General features: G+C 36.2%; 1 protein-coding gene across 1 annotated transcript in view; it reads left to right on the plus strand.

The window, feature by feature from the left end:
- LOC119516420 (A disintegrin and metallopeptidase domain 3-like) overlaps positions 1 to 25,121 on the plus strand; it is a 133,547-nt gene that overhangs the window by 100,785 nt on the left and 7,641 nt on the right. Inside the window, exons 14-17 of the mRNA XM_037812771.1 lie at positions 9,990 to 10,080; positions 10,338 to 10,527; positions 18,145 to 18,231; positions 24,027 to 24,141. Coding sequence (XP_037668699.1) covers positions 9,990 to 10,080; positions 10,338 to 10,527; positions 18,145 to 18,231; positions 24,027 to 24,141 — 483 coding nt within the window. The remainder of the gene's footprint in view (positions 1 to 9,989; positions 10,081 to 10,337; positions 10,528 to 18,144; positions 18,232 to 24,026; positions 24,142 to 25,121) is intronic.

Below are 25,121 nucleotides of genomic sequence, written 5' to 3' on the forward strand. Positions count from 1 at the left end.
AGGTATCTTGTTCCCAACTCTGTCATAGTCTTTTTGTCAGAAAATATTTTAAACTGTCTCTCATATTTGAAGGACAGTTTTGCCAGATATAGGATTCATGGTTGGATTTTCTCTTTCAGTATCTTAAATATATCACTCCACTTCCTTCTTGCCTTCATGGTTTCTACTGAGAAATCTGCACATAGTCTTATCAAACTTCCTTTGTATGTGATGGATCACTTTTCTCTTGCTGCTTTCAGGATTCTCTTTTTATTTTTGACTTTGATAACCTGATTATTAAGTGTCTTGGTGTAGACCTATTCAGATCTATTCTGTTTGGGGTATACTGTGCTGCTTGGATCTGTAATTTTATGTCTTTCATAAGAGACGGGAAAATTTCATTGATTATTTCCTCTATTACTGCTTCTGCCCCTTTTCCCTGCTCTTCTCCTTCTGGGACACCCATGACACATACTTTCTTGCATTTTGTGTTTTCATTCAATTCCTGGAGTCATTGCTCATATTTTTCCATTCTTTTCTCTATCTGTTCTTTTGTATGTAGGCTTTCTTGTATCTTGTTCTCTTGTTCCTGAGTGTTTTCTTCTGCCTCTTGAGATCTGCTGTTGTATGTCTGCATTGTGTCTTTCATCTATTGTGTTTTGCCTTTCATTTCCATACATTCTGCCAGTTGTTTTATCAAACTTTCGATTTTTACCTTCTGTACACCCGGTGTTTTCATTATATTCTTCATCTCTTTTGCCATATCTTTCCTAAACTTTTTGAATTTATTTAGCATTTGTTGTTTCAATTCCTGTATCTCAGTTGAAGTGTAAGTTTGTTCCTTTGACTTGGCCATAACTTTATTTTTCTAAGTGTAGGTTGTAGTTTTCTATTGTCTAGGCATCTGGTTTCCTTGGTTACCCCAATCAGGTCTTAGAAGGAGGCAATAGTATCAGGTCTTAGAAGATTGATGCACCCTGTGAGGCCTCGAGTCACTGTACTTTTCTGCCCAGCAGGTGGTGCCTGTCAGCCTGTCACTCCAGACTGGTGTAAGGAGGTGTGGCCTGTGGCTGTTTTCCCCCAGGCTCTGGGGTCTTATTCTGAATGGAAGGCAGGTAATAGAGGTTGGTACCTCTTCTTTCCTCTTAGGGAAGGTACACCCCCTAGGGAGATATCATTTACCTCTAAATAGTCTCTCTGACTTTGCTGTCTCCACCCTTGTCTGGGTCAGAGTGCTGGGAACTGAAAATAGCTGAGGCTTTCTCCACTGAGTCAAAAAAGGGACAGAAAGCCCCCCTTCAGGGCCAGTCTACAGCCACCCTCAGTTTCACCCATCTGCCAGAGATAGCACCTGGTTCTCTGGGCTCCCCACCCTCCCAGAGAGGTCTCTGGCTCTCCAAGGTCAGTCGTCACCAAAAGCCTCTGTCTGCTTGTTGGGGATTCATAGCTTATATTGAGCAGTCAACATTTGTTAATTAAAACTTCATTTGGAGCTGGGCTGAGGTATATTTACTTGTTCAGAGAGTGCTACTCTTTAGCACAGCAAGGCTTTGCAGTTCGGGCTGCTGAGAGGGAGGGGCTCTCAGTGTGGATCTGCAGTTTTTACTTACAGTTTTTATGCTGTGATCTCGGGCATTCCTCCCAATCCAGGTTGGTGTGTGATGTGTGGATAGTCACTTTTATCCCCCAGCAGTTATTCCAGATTATTTACTAGTTATTCCTGGTTGTTTATTAGTTGTTCCAGGGAGACTAACTAGCTTCCACTCCTCTCTATGCTACCATCTTCCTCCTCTGAATATACCTTTTTAATTGTTATTTCTTCTGTTTGAATTGACCCCCTTTTCAGTATATAGTGTCCTTTTTTTGTCCCTATTAATGGTTTTTGAATTAAAGTGTATTTTATCCAATATTGGATTGGAATATTTTTTCCATTCTTTTACTTTTAACCTACTTGTATTTTCAATTTAAGTTGTGTCTCTGGTAAACAGCATATAATTGGGACTTGGGCCTTGCTTTTTTAACCATTCTGCCAATCTCTGACTTCTTATTGAAAATTTTAATCTATTTATATTTAAAGTAATTATTCATAATGCCAGACTAAATTCTGCCATTTTGCTGCTTAGTCTTTTAAGCCTTCTTTGTCCCTCAATTCTTCTGTTAATTCCTACTTTCATATTTATTTGATTTTTTTTGTAGTGGAACATTTTGAGTCCCTTCTAATTTTCTTCTGTATATATTTTTCAGCTATATTCTTTGTGGTTACCATGGGACTTAAGTTTTACATCTTGACTCTATGACAATCATGTTTGATTTGATACCAATTTGCTTACAAAGCATACAGAAACACTGTTCCTATACCCCTCCATCCACCCACTGTTTTTTGTATTTGTCAAACATCTTTATACACTGTGTCTAAAACCACAAATGTATCATAACTTTTTTATACATTTGCATTTTAAAATCTGTAAAAAGTAAAAAGTGGAGTTTCACATGCAAAAATACAATGTAATAGTACCAGCATTTATAATTACTTGGTGATTGCCACCTCAATCCACCGTCTAGTGTCCTCTCCTTTCAGTCTGAATAACTCCCTGTAGCATTGCTCATAGGGAAGGTCTGGTGGTGATGATATCCCCAGAATATCCCAGAATATCTGGGAATATCTTAATTTCTCCCTTGTATTTGAAATACAGTCTCATCAGATATAAAATTCTTCACTGGCAATTATTTTCTTTCAGCACTTTAAATATTTCTTCCCATTGCCTTCTTGTCTCCATAGCTTCAGGTGAGAAATTGGTTCTTAATATTATTGGACCTACCTTAATACATAACACATTACTTTTGTCTTGCAAATTTCGGAACTCTTTTCTTTTCCTTGGCATTTGACAGTTTGATTACTATGTGCCTGTTTGGTATTTGGACTTCTTGAGCGTATATATTCATGTCTTTGGTTAAATTTGGGAAGATTTCTGTCATTTCTTTGAATATTCCTTCTACCCTTTTCTCTTTTTCATCTCCTTTGGTACTCCTATAATGCATATATTGTAACCCTTGATTATGGTACAGTTGGTACACGGGTCTCTTAGGCGCTGTTCATTTTTTTTCATTGTTTTTTTCTTTTTGCTCCTCAGCACAAATCAATGTCTTGTCTTTGAATTCACTGGTTCTTTGAGTTCACCAGCTCTAATCTCTTCTGAGACCCTCTAGGGAATTTTGTATTTTAGTTATTGTGGTCTTCAACTCTTGTATTTCTGTTTGGTTTCTTTTAAACTTTTTTCTCTTTATTGAGATTCTCATATTGTTCATTCATCATTTTACTGATATCATTTATTTCTTTCTCTGTGTTTTCCTTTATCTCTTTGAGCACAATGAAGGTCATTTTATGTCTTTTTCGCATTTTATGTCCAATAATATTAAGAACCAATGCCTGTCCACCTCTTTGATGGTTTCTGAAGTTTTACCTTGTTTTTTTGGATGAACCATCATTTCCTGTTTCTTTCTCTTGTAATACTTCTTACACACTGTAATATTTTAATATTTTATGTGTTAAATCTGGGTTTTTGTCCCTTAAGTTGTACTCAGCCAGAGAAATGACAGAAATTTCCTTGAGTGCCAGGGGTTAACGAAAACAAACATACAAACAAACAAAAACAAAAAACACCCTTCACAGGTCTTTGCAAATGAACTCTGTGTTGGCTGGTGTTTCCTTCAGAGTTTAGCCTCCTGAGGCAAAAGCACAGGGCCTTTCTGTCTTTTCTGAGCCTGTGTCTTGTGCTAGGCTTGTGCTCCTAGCCTTAGAGATTCCCCTGTTTACAGGAATCTGAAATGCCTCTCTGTCACCTCTGATATAGACCTTTTCCTCCCTCTAGGGTACTCTATTATATTTCTTAAAGCCCGTAACCCTTTTTTCCCAGGCCTCTTTGCTTTGATTGTTTCTTACACTGCTTTAACTGTCTGCAAGCTGCTTCTGCCTGCAGGGCAGGCTCTGAGAGTGTGAGCCAGAATGCAGTGTTCTGGTTCAGTAATTCATGCTGCCCCACCGTAGATTGGCACTGAATCACAGGTTCCCCAGTAGGCCCATAATGTTTACTTTGTTCCTTCCAGACAGTATCAGGGAACCACAATGGGTGTGAAGGCCAGCTCCAAAACATGCAGGAAGAATGAGGAAGGGGCCAACAAGTGTGCCGTAGGCTTCTCCTACCTATTTTCATTTTTTGATTTGGCATTGTTAATTTAGTGTAACCCATTAACAGTTTTTTAGAGTTTTGAGGAAGATGGCTCTGCCATTTTTTTCTATATGCTCAAATATTTTGTAGGGGAATGGAACCCTGTAGCATCTTAGATGCCACTATCAGTTTTTTAATTTTTAAATTCAATTTTATTGAGATACATTCACATACCATACTATCATTCATGCTGCACAATGAATTGTTCACAATACCATTATATAGTTGTGCATTGATCACCAGAATCAATTTTTCAACATTTTCATTACCCTGCAGAAAAAAGAATAAGAATGAAAGTTAAAGGGAAAAAGAACACCCAAAACATCCCATCCCCCATCCCTCCCTATTATTCATTTACTTTTTGCCTTCATTTTTCTATTCATCTGTCCATACACTGTATAAAGGGAGTGGGAGCCACAAAGTTTTCACAATCACGCAGTCACACAGTATAAGCTATATAGTTATACAAGTATCTTCAAGAATCAAGGCTACTGGGTTGCAGTTCAACACTTTCAGGTGTTTTCTTTTAGCTATTCCAGTACACTAAAAACTAAAAAGGAATATCTATATAATGCGTAAGAATAACCACCAGAATGACCTCTTGACTCTATTTGAAATCTCTCAGCCACTGAAACTTTGTTTCATTTCTCCTCTCCCTTTTTGTTTGAGAAGGCTTTCTCAATTGCATAATGCCCCTGCCAAGCTCATCCCCGTGAGTCATGTCCCACATTGCCAGGGAGAGTTGTCCCACATAGAGGGGAGGGCAGTGTGTTTAGCTGCAGAGTTGGCTTAAAGACATAGGCCACATCTGAGCAGCAAAAGACACTCTCTGGGGGTGATTCTTAGGCACAATTTTAAGTAGTCTTAGCCTCTCCCCTGCAGTAACAGACTTCATAAGAGCAAGCCCCAAGACCAACAGCTTGGCCTTTTCAATTTGTAGCCCACGATGCTTGTGAGAATATAATTAATTCCCCAGGTGGCGAAATTTAATATTTCCACATTTTCTCCCAGTCCTTCAAGGGGGCTTTGCAAATACATGTTTATTCTGTCCCCAAATTACTCTGGAATGTATTGGGGCTTCACACCAACCTTCACAAACCAACCAGACCTCACTCCCCTCTCAACAGTCCATGTAATTATGTTGTTTGAATAAACTGACCATACAAGTCAAATTACATAATGTGCTGCAAAAAAATATAGATTTTGCACCTAATAAACATCTCTTCCTTTGGTCCCACACAGAAGACGAAACTTCAAAAACAATATCAATATCATCCTTTACCCTTCAGTCTGATTTCCCTTAGTCCTGACCAAGTCCATTTTGTTCATATCTCTAATTCAAGTCTGATCTCTTTTTTTCAGACTTTAACATTTGCTGTATGGTGTAATGCTGACATTCATAGCTGCCAGACTCTGGCCCTGAGTCTCAGGTGTCACACAGATAACCAAAGTTCCAGGGACCAACCAGGTTATACACAAAGAGCTCAGCATCTCAGAATTTAGAAATAACCATTGTAACTCAGGAATAGATGTAACTGTGGTAAGAGCTTACAATCCATGAACCTTTACAATAAGCCTTCACTTGATAACCTGTGTTCTCAGACTCAATTCTCAGAGTTTGCATATTATATTTAGTCCATGTTAGTGAGGCATTATAATGTTTTCCTTTTCATTTCTGGTTTATTTCACTCAACGTACTGTCCTCAATGTCCATTCACCTCACAACGTCATTCCTTCATGTAGCAGCTCAATATTCCATTCACAGTCCGCCATTGCATTCATCAGTTGATGTACCCTTAGGTCACCTCCATCCATTGCAAATTGTGAATACTGCCACCATAAACCCCACTGTGAAAATGTCCATTTATGTCCCTCTTTTCAGTTCGTTCAAGTATACACCCAGTAACCAAGTTGCAAGACTGTATGGCAACCCCATGCTTAGCTTCCTGTGGAAATACCGCACTGCCCGCCAGACGGGCTGCACCATTCTACTTCCCCACCAGTGGTGATTAGGTACATCCCTATCTCCACATTTTCTCCAACACTTGTATCACTCTGTTTATTTTTTAGATGGTTTTATTCACACACCATACATTCCATCCTAAGCAATCTATAGTTTCCTGTATAATCACATAGTTACGCATTTACCACCATTATTTATATAAGGACATTTCCATTTCTTCCACAAAGAAAGAGGAAGAAGCAAAAAAAAAGTAAAAAGAAAAAAGAAAAAGAAAGAAGTGACAACTAAAAAGCAACGAAAGAAAAAATAAAAATAAAGTACAATAAAAAAGTCAGACAACACCAACACCAATAATCCCATACCCCTCCCTTATATCTCCCTTTTATAGGCATTTAGCATTTGATACATTGCCTTTGGTACATTAAAGGAAGCATAATACAATGTTACTGTTAACTATAGACTCTAGTTTGCATTGAATGTATTTTTCCCCAATACCACCCCATTTTTTTTTTTTTAAGCTTAAAAAGTCAGCTAATCTTTAATTTTGAAAAATAATAGGTATGGTATTTTGAACATATGGATTAGAGACCTAAATGCATAATTGGTTTGTTTTTGTTTTTTTCAATATTGCATTTTATTGAGATATATTCACATTCAATGCAATCATCCAAAGTGTACATGTTCAATTGTTCACATTACTGTCGTATAGTTTTTCATTCATCACCCCCATCTACTTTTTTGAACATTTTCCTTGTACCTGAAAAAGTGAAGATAAGAATAGGAAAAAATAAGAGCAAAAAAAGAACACCCAAAATGCCCCCCCCACCCTATTTTTGCTTTAGTTTTTTGTCCCCGTTTTTCTATTCGTCCATCCATACACTGGATAAAGAGGAGTGTGATCCACAAGGCTTTCCCAATCACATTTTCACCCCTTATAAGCTACATTGTTATACATACGTCTTCAAGATGCAAGGCTACTGCATTGCATTTTGTTAGTTTCAGGTATTTACTTCTAGTTATTCCGATACATTAAAACCTAAAAAGGGTTATCTATTAGTGCATAAGAGTGCCCACCAGAGTGACCTCTCGGCTCCATTTGGAATCTCTCAACCACTGAAACTTTATTTTGTTTCATTTTGCATCCCCCTTTTGGTCAAGATGTTCTCAATCCCATGATGTCAGGTCCAGATTCATCCCTGGGAGTCATATCCCACATTGCCAGGGAGATTTACACCCCTGACCACTCCACTTTAAACACCTTGCAAGGTTGACATTCATTTGTTCTTCCTCATGTAAAACATATTTGTACATTTAATCACAATCATTGTCCACTCTAGGTTTCAGTAAGTTATACAGTCCCAGTATTTATCTTCTATCTTTCCTTCTGGTGGCCTACATGCCCCCAACTTTCCTCTTTCAACCATATGCACAGTCGTCTTTGTTCAGTATACTTACACATTAGTGTGCTACCATCACCATATTGTGCTCCAAACCTCTCTGTCTCCTCTATTTCCTGTCTTTTCTTCTCCTTTAGTATTTCCTGGAGAGCACAGATCTTGTTCACAAACTCAGTGTCTGTCTGAGAATATTTTAAACTCCCCCTCATTTTTTGAAAGACAGTTTTGCAGATATAGAATTCTTGGTTGGTGTTTTTTCTCTTTCAGTATCTTAAATATGTCATACAACTGCCTTCTCACCTCCATGGTTTCTACTGAGAAATACGCACATAGTCTTATCAAGCTTCCCTTGTATGTGATGGATTGCTTTTCTCTTGCTGCTTTCAGAATTCTCTCTTTATCTTTGACATTCGATAATCTGATTATTAAGCATCTTGGCATAGGTCTATTCAAATCTGTTCTGTTTGGGGTACGCAGCACTTCTTGGAGCTTTAATTTTATGTCTTTCATAAGAGATGGGAAATTTTCAGTGATTATTTCCTCCATTATTGTTTCTATCCCTTTTCCCGTCTCCTTCTGGGACACCCGTGACATGTACATTTACGCACTTTATGTTGTCATTTAATTCTCTGAGAAGCTGCCTGTATTTTTCCATTTGTTTCCCTATCTGTTCTTTTGTGTAGGATTTCAGATGTCCTGTCCTCCTGTTTATGAATCTTTTATCCTGCCTGCTTAATTCTGCTGTTGTATGTCTCCATTGTGTTTTTCACCTCTTGTATCGATTGTGCCTTTCATTCCCAAAAGTTCTTCTAATTGTTTTTCAAACTTTCAAGTTCTTCCTTATGTACACCAAATGTCTTCTTTATATCCTTCATCTCTTGTGCCATATCTTCCCTCAACTCATTGATTTAATTTTTGAATTGATTTAGGTGATTTGTTTGATTAATAATTAGTTGTTTCAATTCCTGTATCTCATTTGAAGTGTAAGTTTGTTCCTTTGACTGGGGCACACCTTCATTTATCCAGGTGTGGTTTGTAATTTTTTGTTGTCTAGGCATCTGGTTTCCTTGATTACCCCAATCATATTTTTCCAGATGGGCCCAGGTCTCAGGAGGAGGCTGTATTCAGTTTCAGATATCCTGAGAGTTAGACCCAGAAGATTGTCAGACTTTCCTGTGAGGCTCCTAGACTCTTTGCTTTTCCTTCCTGCCCAGAAGATGGCACTTGTGAGCCCACAGCTCCCCACCATGTCCTGGCCAGGGGCTCAGGATGTCAGAAGCCAAGCTTAAGTTGTATTTTTTTTTCTTTTCTTTTCTCCCAGGCTGTGTGGTCTGAATTCCCTAAGGGAGGGTAGCCACTTAAGCTAGGCCTCACTCCCCTTTTCTTAGGGATGAAGAAAAGGGAGTCATCTACACTTGAATTCCTCCTCTGTCTGTCTGAGTCTGTTAACTCCACCCTTGCCTAGGTCAGCACTGAAATTTGAAAATGCCTGAGGCTTTTTCTAATAAGCTACTTAGAATGAGAGAAAAAAAAAAAAGGGAAAAAAAGCAACAGCCCCTTTTCAGAGCCAGACCCCAGTCCCCCAGTTTCGCCAGTTGACCAGAGTTAGTGCCCAGTTATCTGTGCCCCCTTTTTTGTGACACAGCTGTTTTCCAGTATTCTGAGCTCATCTATATCCAAAAGCCTCTGTTTTTATTTAGTTATGTATTTTTTTTTCCTTCAGCCCTGCCTCCTCTCTGCTGGGAGGAACGTCAGATTCCTGCTTGCTTCGGGTTTATTTGTGCTTGTAGCTTGTGTTCTTTGGTCCAAATTTGTTAATTAAAACCACAATTGGAGTTTGGTTGAGCTACATTCCCTTGCTCCCAGCAGGGACTACTTACTCCCACAGTGAAGTTTTGCAACTCATCCTGCCGTTCTTCTGGGGGAGGGGCACCAGCGCCACAGTTTGGAGAGCTTTACTTCCAGTTTTTATGCTACAGTCTCAGCTGTTCCACCCATTCCAGGCTGGTGTATGATGTGTGAGCAGTCACGGTTGTCCCACAGCAGTTGTTACAGACTATTTACTAGTTGTTGCTGGCTGTTTAGTAGTTGCTCTAGAGTACTAACTAAATTCCACACCTCCCTATGCCACAAAATCTTGCCTCCTTTCAGATGCCACTATCTTGTTCATCCAGGTATTCCTCAATTTTCCTATGCTCATCTGGTCAGGTTGTAGGAAATATTTCTCTTCTTTGTCTAGCCTAAGTGACACCACAAATATATGGTAGAGCCATTCTCTGGACCTATTGCTCTGGTCTAGGTATCTCTATATTAATTTACCACTTTTAATTTTTAATTATTTAATATATATATTTTATATTTAATTAAATTTACTATTTAATAAATAAATAAATAGTAAATTCAAACTTTTTTTTTTGTTTTCAGTTGCTAGAGGTGCTGATTATCTCTGTGCAGAAGAAGTGAATCTTCATTCAGATGATTTTGGAAACTGTTACCTACAGTGGTGTGATTATGAGTATGTATCTAGAAAATTTTACATTTTCCAAATGTGTGTATTTGTTTACTACCAAGATTCACTTAATAAAAATGAGAGATGAGCCAATGTACACAGATGAGTTTATATGTTCTATTTTATTGGACATTATAGTTTCTGAATATCTTTGTCATTATTATCTGAGTTGAGTAGCATTTTTATTTATCCTCACATTTTGAATTATTGTTATGTCATATCCGTAAGTGACAAATGGTAATTTTTTTCCTTTATTTTGCTAGGAATACCATTTGTGGAAAAGTAGTTTGTCATTGGACACATGCAGAAAGAATACCACACACTACTTTTGATGTTCAATATACTTACTATGGAGGCCATGTGTGTGTGTCTGCAAGTTTCAGAAATTTTTCAAAGCAGTTGCATAGTGATACTTCCTATGTGGATAATGGCACTAAATGTGATGAATATAAGGTAAATAAAAATCTGACTCAATACTATGTCATGTTTTAGTTAAATCAGCAACTAATTTTCATTAATCTCACTTTTTACTCTATTTTAAATTATAAAAAAATCTATGTATATTTTAACTTGGTGCCATTAAAAATTAATTAACTATTTGAAAATAATGTACACCATTATCTCACAAATTAATAAAAATGATTTAATTATGGTTATAATATTTTCAGAAATGGAAAAGAACAGGAAAATGAAAGTGAATAGTAAATTTATCACAGAATGGGAAAAGATTTTCCAATATAAAAATAATGACTTATTTACATAGGAAAAATACTGGTACTGACTACATTTATAAAGTAAAATGTCATCCTGTCTAAGACCATTTGACACAAACTGAAAAAATGTTGCATACATTTATTAACAAATGAATTTTATAATATGGCAATTAGAAAATGCATTAAAATGGTGTTTATATGTATATACAAATTGAATGAATGTATGTATGTCTATGTGAATATGTGTGTATATATGCTGATGCAAAAAAATCTCATGAAACAGGACACATGACTAAGAATGTGAACAATTACATGTTCCACCTAACTTGTAATTAAATAAATAAAAGAAAGTAGGAATAGCTAGAAGCAAATACCTGAAACTATTGAACTGCAGCCTAGTAGCCTTGATTTTTGAAGACGATTTTATAACTATGTAGCTTATGTGGTGTGACTGTGTGATTGTGAAAACCTTGTGGATCCCACTCCCTTTATCCAGTGTATGGATGGATGAGTAGAAAATGGGGACAAAAACTAAGTGAAAAATAGTGTGGGATGGGAGGGATGGAATGATTTGAGTGCTCTTTTTTACTTTTATTTTTTATTCTTATTTTTATTTTTTTTGGTGTAAAGAAAATGTTCAAAAATTGATAGCTGTGATAAATGCATAACTATATGATGGTACTGTGAACAGTTGATTATACACCGTGGGTGATTGTAGGGTATGTGAATATATCGCAGTAAAACTGGATTTAAGAAAAGTAAGTGAATATCTGTGGTGGTTTGAAGCTGTATCTACCCCAGAAAAACATATTCTTAAATTAAATCCATTCCTGTGGGTGTGGAACCATTTTAAGGAGGACCTTCTGATGAGATTACTTCAGTTAAGGTGTGACTCACTTCATTCAGAATGGGTTTTAATCCTGTTACTAGAGTTCTTTATAGGAGAATGGAATTTAACCAAAGGGGGAAAAAAAAAAGCCATGGAAGCAAGAAGTTGAAAGCAGCAAAACCTAGAAAAGAAGGGAGAGACCAGTAGACTCCACCATGTGCCTTGCCATGTGGTAGGGGAACCAAGGATCACCAGCAGCCAGTCTTCTGGAAGAAAGCATATCCTTGATGATGCCTTAATTTGGACATTTTCCTGGCCTCCAAACTGTAAACTGATATATTGCCATTGTTTAAGCCAGCCCTTTTGGTGGTATTTGCTAGAGCCCTCTAGGAAACTAAAACAATATCCAGCTATTGCTAATGCATCTGTCTTATCAAATGGGCTTGGAAAATAACATTTGATTATGAGAGGCATATCTTATTATCATCCTAGGAGAAGTATAAATTAGCACAGTCTTTCCAGAAAGTAATTCAGAAATGTATAAGGAGTGAGTCATGCATATCATAACTTTTGACCCATTTCTACTGTAATACAATAATTTTTATACATTAGGAAATATAAATTTGTATAGAGTCCTTATGAATTATAAGAGAGAAGAAAGGACACATTAAATTTTAATTATTTGGTAAAATAAATTATGTATATACAAAATGGAATGCTCTGTTTCTTTTTAAAGTGATATTTGCAAATAATTTTTAGTGCCATTGAAGTATATCTGCAATCTTATGGGATGTGTAAAAATCAGGGTAAAACCATTAAAGAGAGTAGAGTCATCAAGCAAACATGGCATTTCCACTGTTTGAGTCACACTGACACATGGAATTTCTGTGTGTGAGGATATGTACTGTACCACAGATTGTGTCTTCAGCTTATGTTGCTGTACTGGTCCTCTCAAACCCAAGATTTCAGCACTGTTGTGGCTTTATAATATGTCTTAATTATTATACCTTTGTAAAAAGTTAAAAAACACAGCTTTTTAGAAGAAGCTGTAGCACAAAGATATTGTGGTATCAATGATATCCAAAAGCATTTAAAACCTAGGGAGATCCTAAAATATATTTAAGACATCTACAATGAAAACTACAAAGCATTATGAAGTGAATCAAAGAAGACCTATATAAATGGAGGATTAATCCATACTCAAACTGGAAGACTCAATGTCATTAAGATCCAATGCTCCTGAAATCAATTGATGAATACAATGACATCTAAAACAAAATCTCATCAGGAGTGATAGTGGAAATGGACAAGTTGATTTAAAATTTATATGAAAATGCAAGTGGCCAAAAATACAAAATTAGCCAAAGCAATCTTAAAGAAAAAAAAAATGGAAACTGGAAATTCACAATACTAACTATCAAGACTTATTGTGAAGTTAAAGTAATTAAGACAATGCGGTGTTGGTACAAGAACAGGTAAACTGGCCTAGAGAATAAAATAGAGAGTATTTCAGAGGGATTACAGATCAAAATGTTTAATAAAACTAATCAAAATTTTAGTGTAGTACTAGGTAGAGTCAAAGGTTTCTTAAGTAAGGCACAAAATATGTTAACCATAAAGGAAAATATTGACAAATGCATGAAATTGTGATTAAAAATCACTGAATAGAGAATGCAGTTGCCACAAAGATGGATTAGAGGCATGTTTCCCCATTCCTTCCACTAAGTACAACTAAAAACCTGGACATGATGTGTAAACCAAGCACAAGAAGACTGAAAGTTGGAAGGAAGAAGGTGGAGCAGCTAGGGTCCTCATAATCCAAAGAACAACACAGTGGTGAGTTTCCTGTAGTTTCTTTTTGCTTCATACATCCCAGACTTGGGAGCTGGAGAAGCCAGTACTCAGAAATGTCAACCAGCACAGGTATAATAAAGTCCTCAAGGAAAAGGCTTTCCTTGAGCTAAAGGGAAATCCTACCAAGATAAAATACTTATAAACTATGACTGCTCTTAAGTCAAACAAAACAGAATAAATACAGTCCCCCCTCCACTCCCACTAGCAAAGGACAAGGGCAAAGTGATGAGCATATATTTCCACCTTTGCCCAGTCCTAATGAGGTGTCCCAATATTACTGCCCCCTTGTTGAGTGATATTAGAGACTCCTAGTCTCCTAGCCAGGGTTTTCAATCCCTCTGAGTGGTAATGAGCTATCCTTCCCAGCAGTTTCATTGGATAACATGTGGGGAGCTTGGACATCCACATACACAGGTGGTAAGGTGCACCTCATGTGGAGTCAGGGAAGGCCAGATGGGGAGCAATAACAAGGTAACCCTGCCTCTCCCAGCTAGGGTGGTATCAGTAGAGGTCTAATGGAGAGCCTGTAAATCCTCCCATCCCAGCAGTAAGCAGGATCACCTCGCATCCCAAGTAATTGATGGAACCTGTCTTCCAACCATACTTGTAATGAGGTTGCATCCCCTTTCCCCAACCAAAGCACTGTGAGAGGAGGACTCCTAAAACAGTTTTAACAAGATCTGGAATCTCTTAACGTAATACCCAAAATGTCTAAGTTTCAATCAAAAGTTACTTTTCATGCCAAGAGCCAAGAAAATATTGACTTGGATGTGAAAAGATTTTCAACAAACACCGACACCAGGATAAAATAGATGTTGAATTATCTTACAAAAATTTTAAAGCAGTCATCATTAAAATGTTTCATTGAGCAATTATGAACATTCTTGAAACAATAATAGAAAATTTAGCAGATAAATAGAAGATGTAAAGAAGAACCAAATGGAAGTTTTAGAATTGAAAAATACAATAATCAAAATATAAAACTTAATGATGGGCTCAACAGCAGTATGAAGGGGACAAGTCAAATACTGAGTGAACCTGAAGATATAACAACAGAAATTATTCAATCTAAACAACACAGAGAAAATAGACTGAAGAAGGGACTTGCAGTTTGAGTGCAAAGTTGGAAAAATATTTGAAATGCCTGAACATTTTCATAATTTGGCAAGAGATGTAAACTTATGGATTCAAAAATTTGAGTGAATCCCATCAGGGTGAACATAATGAAATCCACAGCAGGATACAGCATAATCAAACTTCTGAAACATAAATACAAAAAAATCTTAAAATAGTGAGAGAGAAATGACAGCTTACTTACAAGAAAAATACAATTAGAATGAAGCAATAGAAATAAAACCAGATGGGAACTAGACATACATTTGCCACACAAGACAAACTAGCCTACTACTATCCCACATGATACTGTGGGGAAATTAGCCATTCATTGGAATGCTCTCTTGTTTGTCACACCAGCCCTGTATGATCACTAAAAGCTATGCTTGTTAGTCTTTCCCCAGCAGTGATTCTTTGCCTTGGCAAGGCTGAACATTAACCCATGCCCAACTGGCCAAAGACCACACCAAAGGGATATAAGTGTATGTATGTATGTATGAATGTATGTATCTATCATGCTTGTTATAATCTCACCTTTGAAAGGTTCTCCACATCTGGAATTTCAGTTCATCTAATACTCATTTTATTCAAAGTTCTTTGATACCCTTAATGATTGATTTGGGTAATTTATTTGACTTTATCTGGTTGTTACAGTGGGAGCTTTAACTTGTGAATTTTTGCTCTGACATTTTAAATAAAAGTTCTGTTTTGGAGATTTCTCTATGTGAAGGGGATTTGTCAAATGACTGTCTTCATTTTGAGGGCTGGCTTTTAGGCCATGGTACTTCCAGTAGTATAATTGAGTAGTGCTTATTCTCGAGCACAGACACTACTTTAGAAGCCCAAATTCTGTAAAATATCATTAATTTGATTTCTTTAGGAAACAAAATACACTTCTAAACTTTCTCCCTTGGGATAAAAGTGTTGTGGTGCTTCCTTCTTGAAACTGAGAAAAAGTGAGAAGTAAGTAGTAATGAATGTTAAGAGTTGACTAGTTCTGTGGCTTCATGGACAGACTGCCACTGATAATTGCAGATTTTAGCCACATGTCCCTCTCCAGCCTTTTCAGTTCTTCTTTCTTTGTTTTTTTCTTCATGATTCTGAGGATGGAGCGCCTTTGGAGGATGGTCAGGCTCTCTCCTTTGCCATTGTGTTCTATGTGGTTGCTTCCTCATTCCATTTTGTCCATCAAGAGCCTTCCATTTTATTTCCAAATCCCAAAAAGTTCTTAAATTTTCATTTTCTAATTGCCTATTTCTAATTAGGCTAATTTTATTGGAAGGAGGGAGCAATTGGATGTGTCAGCATTCTCTATTTGAATTAGAAACACCATATGAGTATTTTAAAAATTTATCAATAATATACTTTATTTTCATTTATTTCATTGTTCAGTTTCAGAGAGGTTAAGAATAGTCTTTTTTTATATTAATGTTTTATTTATATACTACAAAATGCACAAGTCTTGAGTGCACTGCTGAATGACTTTTTTTTTTCTAAAAAACATTTTATTAGCACACCATACAATCCATCCTAAGTGTACATTCAGTGTCTCCTGATATAATCCTTTAGTTATACATTCACCACTACAATCAATATGACAGCATTCCCATTTCTTCCAAAAAAAAAAAAAAAATCCTATACCCCTCCCTTATATCCCCCTATTATTGACATTTAGCTTTGGTATAGTGCCTTTGTTGCAGTTAATGACAGAATATTACAATGTTACTGCTAACTATAGACCTTAGTTTGCATTAATTGTATTTTCCCATGTATCACCCTATTATTAACACCTTGTAATAGCGACATACATTTGTTTTAGTTCATATAAAATCATTCTTGTATTTGTACAAACACCAACATTGTCCACTCTAGGTTTTGTTAAGTTATACAGTCCCAGTTTTTATCCTCTAGCTTTCCTTCTGGTGACATACATGACCCTAGTCTTCCTCTTTCAACCATACTCACACTCATCTTTGTTAATTACACTTACAATATTGTGTTACCACACACAGTAATTGTGCTATCAATTTCCAAACCTTTACAATCAACCTTATTAAACATTCTGTACTCCTTAAGCATCAATTGCCCAATCTCTACCCTCTTTCTATTTCCTGATAATGAAATTTAAATTTGAGCTCTGGCTCTCAAGTTTAACTACCAGAGTTCACTCATTATTGTTAATTCATATTAGTGAGATCATACAATATTTGTCCTTTTGTTTCTGGCTTATTTCACTCAACATAATGTCCTCAAGGTTCAATTCATGTCGTTGCATGAGTCATGACTTCATTCCTTCTTACAGCTGCACATTTATGCATCGCAGTTCTCCCATCCACTCATCAGTTGATGGACACTTGGACTGCCTACATCCATTGGCAATTGTGAATAATGCCACCATAAACATCGATGTGCAAATGTCTATTTGTGTCCCTTCCTTCAGGTCGTCAAGTATATACCTAGTATTGGGATTGCCAGATCATACAGCAATTTTATACTTAGCTTCCTGAGGAACCGTCAAACTGCCCTCCAGAGTGGCAGCACCAAAATAGAGACTTCTTTACTCTAGCCACATTAAATGTCAGTCATTGTAGAAAATAAATTTAATATATCTACATGTATCTATACCTATATCACTACACACACATGCATATATAGACTTTATTTCTTATTCATCAACATGAGGAAAAGTTTTATCTCCCCAACTAATTGCAATAAAAAATTCTAAATAAAACACTCATAAATTGAATATTGTAATATATTAAATGAACAATATACTATATGCATGTAAGCATTATTTCAGAAATTCAACTTGGTTTAAAATTGGTTGTAATAGAAATGTTCTTTGAATTTACAATTTATAAGACTTAGAAAAAGTAATGGTTTATTACACTATCTCATCCACATGTGTGGAAGAGGGGAGATGAGCTCATCTCCACACATTCATTTAAAAAATGAAAAGGAATATTTTTGGAGCTTGTAATTGTCCAGAAATAGATCAGCTAATCAGTGAATGGATAATAAGATAATGTGCTCATATAATCCTGGCATTTCCACTTAGGAAATACGTGTTTTTTTTTGTGCTATTAAGGATTTTTTGGAGCCCCATGATGATTGCTTTGGGACACTATTTGTGTTATTTTGTTCAAACAGTGAAGTCGCCTGTGTTAGTTCATTCTCGAGGTACCATTCCAACCACTGAGCAGGGCTAAGTTCTTTCATAGTGGCTCCCCGCTTCTCCTGTCCATCACAGAAGAGTCAGCTACACATTGAACTATTTACTTCAAGGACTTGCATCAGAACCATGGTTCTTAACTATTGCTAGCTTATTCTCCCCTAAAAACCAACTTAGAGAAATGTGGCTAACTTATGATTACCTTAATGGCAGTGTTTATGGAACACCAGAATAAAAGTTTTGTGGACAAGTAATACAAGTAATTCTTGTCACGTTAGAATTAGTAGGTCTTATGAAATCCAGGTTCTTGTGTTGTGTCTATATCTTGTGCACATCAGTGTTGTACCAAATTAGAGTTGATCTTGTTGTTTTTGTTTTTGTCATTTTAGTTTTGTTATAATGCCCGTTGTACAAGCATGTTTCAACATCCACTTGTACCAAATTGTAACTCCAAGCAAAAATGCAACGGACACGGGGTATGTAATAGTTACTACATATTTTAATATGGTTATTTTAAAATAAATAACATTTTTCCAGCATAAACATAAAGTTCAGAATTATTTGACATGACAGTTTCTTTTGGAAAATAGCAATTAAATAAGGAAAGCTGATTCCAGTATTTATACTTATGTATGTGAATTATGTGTTTAATCAGGTTTTTATAGACCCCATAAGCTAATATAGTTCAAACTATGGACAAAAATTCAATCTAAAACATAATCTATTACGACAATGTTATTTAAGGCCCAGGAACTTTTGGAAATTGATTAAGGGTTAGATTTCTCATCTCGTATTTAGGAGATAGAACAAGTTATTGTTTCTTTTTACATAAGCAATACAGGAATAAATTTATATCTGTAAGAATAAGTTATACAAAATGTAGAAAGTAAAAATCATCTATAAATCTAATATCCAGACATGTCTTGGTTTGGTGCAACCCTAATAGTTCAGTGATAGGAAGAAAGGTCTTAAGTTATCTATCTACATTTATTCAGGCAGGCTCTCTTTCATTCAGCTTAGATGTTGTATAATAAACAGTATCTAATTTTAAAAAGAAACTTTCCATATCAACTATATTCTGCAAATGTTTGGGATCATATTTTTCTAAAACATATATAATTGCAGAAATACATTTATACATTCATACACATATTGATTATAGTTAAGGGCATGTGAGCGTACATATATATTTATGAACACATACACATAATACATTTTTATTGTACATATAGCTTGTAACCAATGTTTTAATTGGATCATAATTTCTTGTCAATTCAGATCTATTTTATCCTTTCCAGTGGCTGCAGATTATTTCCCTGAGTCAATTTTCCATACTATATCTAAAATGTCATTCACAGATGGCCTTTGGATAATGTTTAATTTTTATTTAAATTTTGAAAATACTGATACAATGAACATTTTTGTACATTCACCTATGCATATTTATCTGATTTCTTAAAATAAATTTTAGCAGTAAAATCTGATGGGCCAAATACCTTTACAATTTTTATAAATATTATCAAATTGTTCTCGGGAAATAAGTCAGTTTTCACTCCCACCTTTTATGTATGAAAATGTGAATTTCTTCATATTCTGGCCAGAGCGGTTTATCAGTTTATTTAACTTCTTCTCACATCCTAAATCTATTATTAATTTTTATTTATTTGATAAATAATGATGCAGTTCTTATGTATGTGTGATCATATTTTCCACTTGGATTTCTTGTTCATTATTGGTTCATCCATTGTGAAATTATCTACTGGGTTGTGAAAATCTTGTAAGTTTTGTAAGTTTTTCTAAACATGCATTTGGCTTTAACTTTGTTCCTAGTGTCTTTTGCAAAAGTGATGCTTCATATTTTATAGAGTAATTAAGGGAAAATGTGACCTGTCTGGATGTCTTGCATCAAGAATTTCCCCCCAAAATATGTCCTTCCAGCATTTATAGGGCTTTGTTTTTCCTTTTCTTTCTTTTCTGATTTAATTTTTAAATTCTATTTTTATTTTTTTAATTAGAGAAGTTGTGGGTTTACAGAACAATCATGCGTAAAATACAGGATTCCCATATGCCACTCTATTATTAATACCTTGCGTTGGTATGGTACATTTGCTACAATTGATGAAAGCACATTTTTATAATTGTACTATTAACTATAGTTCATGGCTTAACTTAGGGTTCATTGTGTAGTGCAGTTCCGTAGATTTTTTTTTCAATTTTTTTTTGAATTTTATTTTGAAATAAATTCAAAGTTATAGGAACAGTTGCAAGAACAATACAAACCCCATACACTGAACTCCAGCATACCCTGACCCCCCCTCCTCCGATACCCCAATCCACCAACTTTAACATGCTGTCACACTGCTATTTCTTTCCCTCCCTATCTGTCATCCATCATCTGTTGCTCTGTCTTCTGAACATATGAGAGTTAGCTGCACACATCCTTGAACAAACACTATAATTCACATATACAATTCCCATGAACAAGAACATTCTTTTATGCAATCCCATTAAACGCAGCTACGAAGTACAAGAGACTCAACATTGATACAAAGCTTACATTCTGTATTTCCTTTTTTTTTTTTTTCCTTATGTCCCAACTGTGTCCCTTTGAGCCTCCTGTCCTCCATCCTCAGATCCCATCCAGGGTCATCCTTGGCATTCAATTGTCATCTATTTAGACTGTCTTTTTTCTTTTTCTCAATTGTGGAAACATATATACAGCCTAAATCTTCCCATTCCACCCCCTCCCTAGCATTCCATTAGTGGGATTAATCACATTTAGAATGTTGTAATGCTATCTCCTTCCTACCATCCATTACTAGAAATTTCCCTTCCCCTAAAACAGCAACCCTACACTCATTTCTTAACTCCCCATTGCCCCTTCCCCCATTTCTCTTAACCCATACTCTACTTTTCATCTCTGTGATCATATTCTCTGATAATTTCTTTGTGTTTACTGTGGGGCTTAAAATTAACCTCTTAAATCCATAACTATCTTGTTTTTCTTTGATACCAACTTAACTTCAATAGGACACATAAACTATGTTCCTATACTCCTCCATTCCCCCTACCTTTATGTAGTTCTTGTCAAAAATTACATATTTTACATTGAGTTCAAAACCACTGATTTGTCATTAGAGTTTGTGTATTTTATATCATGTAGGAAGTAAGTACTGGAGTTACAGTTCAAAAATTATTGACTTCTATTTGTATTCCATTGTGGTTGGAGAATGTGCTTTGAGTATATTCTATTTTTTTTTTAATTTATTGAGGCTTGTTTTATGTCCCAGCATACAGTCCATTCTGGAGAAAGATCCGTGATCACTAGAGAAAAATGAGTGTCCTGGTGATTTGGGGTGTAGGTTCTATATATGTCTGTTAAAATTCTCTATATCTCTTTCTCCTTTCTTTGTTTCTCTGTCAGTAGGGCTCCCTTTAGTATCTGAAGTAGGGCAGGTCTTTTATTGGCAAAGTCTCTCAGCATTTGTTTGTCTGTGAAAAATTTAAGCTCTGCCTCAAATTTGAAGGAGAGTTTGCTGGATAAAGTATTCTTGGTTGGAAATTTTTTCTCTCAGAATTTTAAATATGTCATGCCACTGCCTTCTCGCCTCCATGGTGGCCACTGAGTAGTCACAACTTAGTCTTATGTTGTTTCCTTTGTATGTGGTGAATTGTTTTTCTCTTGCTGCTTTCAGAACTTGCTCCTTCTCTTCAGTATTTGACAGTCTGATCAGAATATTTCTCGGAGTGGGTTTATTTGGATTTATTCTATTTGGAGTTTGCTGGGCATTTATGCTTTGTGTATTTATATTGTGTAGAAGGTTTGGGAAGTTTTCCCCAACAATTTCTTTGAATACTCTTTCTAGACCTTTACCCTTCTCTTTCCCTTCTGGGACACCAATGAGTCTTAAATTTGGACATTTTATCTATCGTATCCCTGAGATCCATTTTGATTTTTTTGATTTTTTTCTCCATTCTTTCTTTTGTTCTTTCATTTTCTGTTCTGTGGACTTCTAGGGCAATGAGTTGTTGTTCAGCTTCCTCTAATCTGTATTATGAGTATCCAGAGTCTTTTTAATTTGGCCAACAGTTTCTTTTATTTCCATAAGATCTTCTATTTTTTTATTTACTCTTGCAATTTCTTCTTCATGCTCTTCTAGGGTCTTCTTTATGTCCCTTATATCCTCTGCCATGGTCTTCTTCATGTCCTTTATATCCTTTGCCATGTTTTTGTTCCTCAGTTGTAGTTCTTTGATTAATTGTGCCAAGTACTGTGTCTCTTCTGATATTTTGATTTGGGTGTTTGGAGTTGGATTCTCCATATCGTCTGGTTGTATCATATGCATTAAGATTTTCTGTTGTTTTTGGCCTCTTGGCATTTGCTTTGCTTGATAGGGTTCTTTCAAGTTCTAAAAAAAAAAAATCAATCTAATTTTTCAGAAATACAAGTTGGTGGCATACACTTTCTCTAACTAACCAGCAGATGGCGTCTGCGAGTCACCTCTACCCCTCAAGTCAGTTCTCCTCAACTTTGTCTTTTTGGTGTGTGGGGAAATGATTCTTGTGGGGTTCAGTTGGTGAACTCAGTTTAGGTGTGTTGTTGGAGCTGTCCACCCTGAATGTGGGGCACATGTCTGGGTGGTCAGGGAGGCAGGGCAGCTTTAATATTCAAACCTCCCAGGTGTTCCCAGAGATTCAAGGCTGTTGCAAGAGTCTAAACCTTCATTTCAGTTTTGCCCCAGATTTTCTCTGTTGCTGACCCACAAACCACCGGCATTGACGTAGCATCCCTGGGTTTTCCGAGCGGGCCCCCTTTCTCAGCTGTGATCTTCCAGGACCTTTGCTGAGGGAAGGCGGTGCTATGTCACAAGTGTGCGCTGTCCCTCAAGGGAAGCCCTGGGCCACTGGGCCTTGCAGGGGCACTCTCAGCCTGATGCAAAGATGGCTGAATGGGGCGTCTCAACCCCCCCCCCCCCCTTTTTGCACAGTTCCTCCTTCCCAGCTCCGGGAGAACTGGCGTGGCTCTGGGCTGTGGGCATGGCCCCAGGCAGGAGTGTCTCTAGCCCGCCAGGGAGCCAGCTGCAAGCAGCGGGGTTTCTTTCTCCTTTTGGCTCTCCCCTCCACTCCTCTGGCCCTGAGGGAATCTGCAGCAGGCTATCCTCCACGCCAGACACCTAGAGGTTGGCTCAGCCCACTCCTGCCGTGCTTCACTGCATGGTTCCCACTGTTGCAACTGCAGCCGCTCCTGGGTTTTTCCCCCTTTTTTTTTTTAAAAAAAAAAAAGAACCAGTCCGTTTCCAAATGCCAACCCCTGGCTTCCCCATACCGCAGTCCGGCTGCGGGTCTTTCAGCAGGCTTACTCACTCCTTTCAGAATGCAGAATCCTGGTTTCACCAAGGGCACGGTCTCTGTGGTTCTAGCAGACCTTGTCCAGCTGGTGCATCACTGAAACCAGTATTCTGGGTCACCTTCTGGTTTTTATCTAGTATTTTTCACAGAGGTGTTTTTTTGCCCTGTCTCACCTAGCTGCCATCTTAGGTTCTCTCCATAGATTTTTTAATTTTAATTTTTAAAATTCTATTAGTATATATACAGCCTAACAATTCCACTTTTAATATATATATGATTATATTCACAATGCTGTGCTACCAATATCATGTTTAGGCCAACACAAAAGGACAAATATTTTATAATTTTGTTTAATTTTGCATATTTAATTCATTTGGAAAATTTATATACATTGGTCTAATTATGGATTATCTATTCTGATACTGGTCCTTCTTTCTATTCATCTACCAGATCACATTTATAGATATCTTCTAGACTTATGGCTAAATATTGGTATCTGATTAAGTGAGTGTCACCCTTTGTTTGTTTTTCTTGTTTTTCATAAATGTTGGTCCTATAACCCATTTTTCTCTCTAGCATAACTCATAATAAATTTCCAAACCCACTATTTTATATTTTCTAGCTTCATAATTTCTATAACTTTCTAACATTTCAATTGTCAGAAATTATATTTACTTTGGTTCAAAAATGTAAGAGAAAAAGGAGGAAATGGCAACCTCTATGATGTTCAAAAGATATTGCCTGGATATTTATTTTATTACTTGGTATTAAAAAAATAATTTTCCAAATTAAAATAATAATGACATAAAATACCAAATTACATTCATTTTAATAATTCACCTTGACTAATATCACAAATAATTCATTTGTTTGTTATGTTGAACAAAGAATCGTTTCACTTCTTATTTTGTTTTTATTTTAGGTTTGCAATAATCGCTTTCATTGTCAGTGCGATGTTGGATATGCACCACCAGCTTGTGAGTCAACACCATCATCACCAGGAGGAAGTATAGATGATGGGTTTTGGTTAACAACAGGTTAGTCTCTAGATCAGTGTGTTCCAACAGAGCTTTCTGCAGTTACAGAAATGTTCTTTCTCCACTGTCCTAGCACATGATATATGGATAGTGTAAGTAGGAACTGAATTTTCAATTTTATTTTATTTTAATTAATTTAAATAGCCATGTGTGGCTAGTAGCTACTGGATAATGCATCTATAGATCAATAACATTTTCTATTAATAAAAAATTGGTATAAGCTTTTAATTCTAAGCTAGTTGTGAACATTGTAAAAGGCCTCCCCTTATTTTTAACCATGGGTTTTAGAACATTTCTATTTATATAGCAGTTTTCTACCTCATTATAGTTAAATTGTAGAAAAGATGATAGTTTTATTACATATATTATATTTATTGTATAGTACATGTATTCCAAGGATGTTACACATTGTGCTAGCTTGCCCATATTCGAGTTGCATCTTTAAAGGAAAACATTATAGAGAGGAAAAGAAACAAATCTTCCATGAAAATTATATTTGTTTTTTCTAAACCCTTTTCTAAAATATTAGAATTTCATAATCATTGAATGCTTGGAGATATGGATTAATATGCTAATGTGTCTAGTGAACAATTATATAACAAAGTAACTGATATATGAATAAGTTAGTCAATCCAGCAGTTTACAGCAAAGCAGCTGAAAAAGTGAAGGTGAAGAACAAAATATGTTTCAGGAAGGTTGGTGGAATGTGTTGCCTTGCTCTCACAATTTAGAGTTTTGGGTATTTTAGTAGTAGGTGATACCAGAAAAATTTATTTTAAGAGTGAAGAAGTAGTTGAATTGTATGATCTGGCAATTGGATGAAGTAGGATGATAAAATTTATATTACTGGCATAAATTTAATCTGGCAGACACAATTATGGGGAAATTAAAGGACTAAACCTGATAGGTCTTGATAATTGGGGGATGGACAGTGTGAGAAACAAACACTCTTCCTAAAAAGGAATAAACGCTCACCCGAT

The sequence above is a fragment of the Choloepus didactylus genome, chromosome 20, assembly GCF_015220235.1.
Source record: "Choloepus didactylus isolate mChoDid1 chromosome 20, mChoDid1.pri, whole genome shotgun sequence".
Classification (NCBI taxonomy): Eukaryota; Metazoa; Chordata; class Mammalia; order Pilosa; family Megalonychidae; genus Choloepus; species Choloepus didactylus.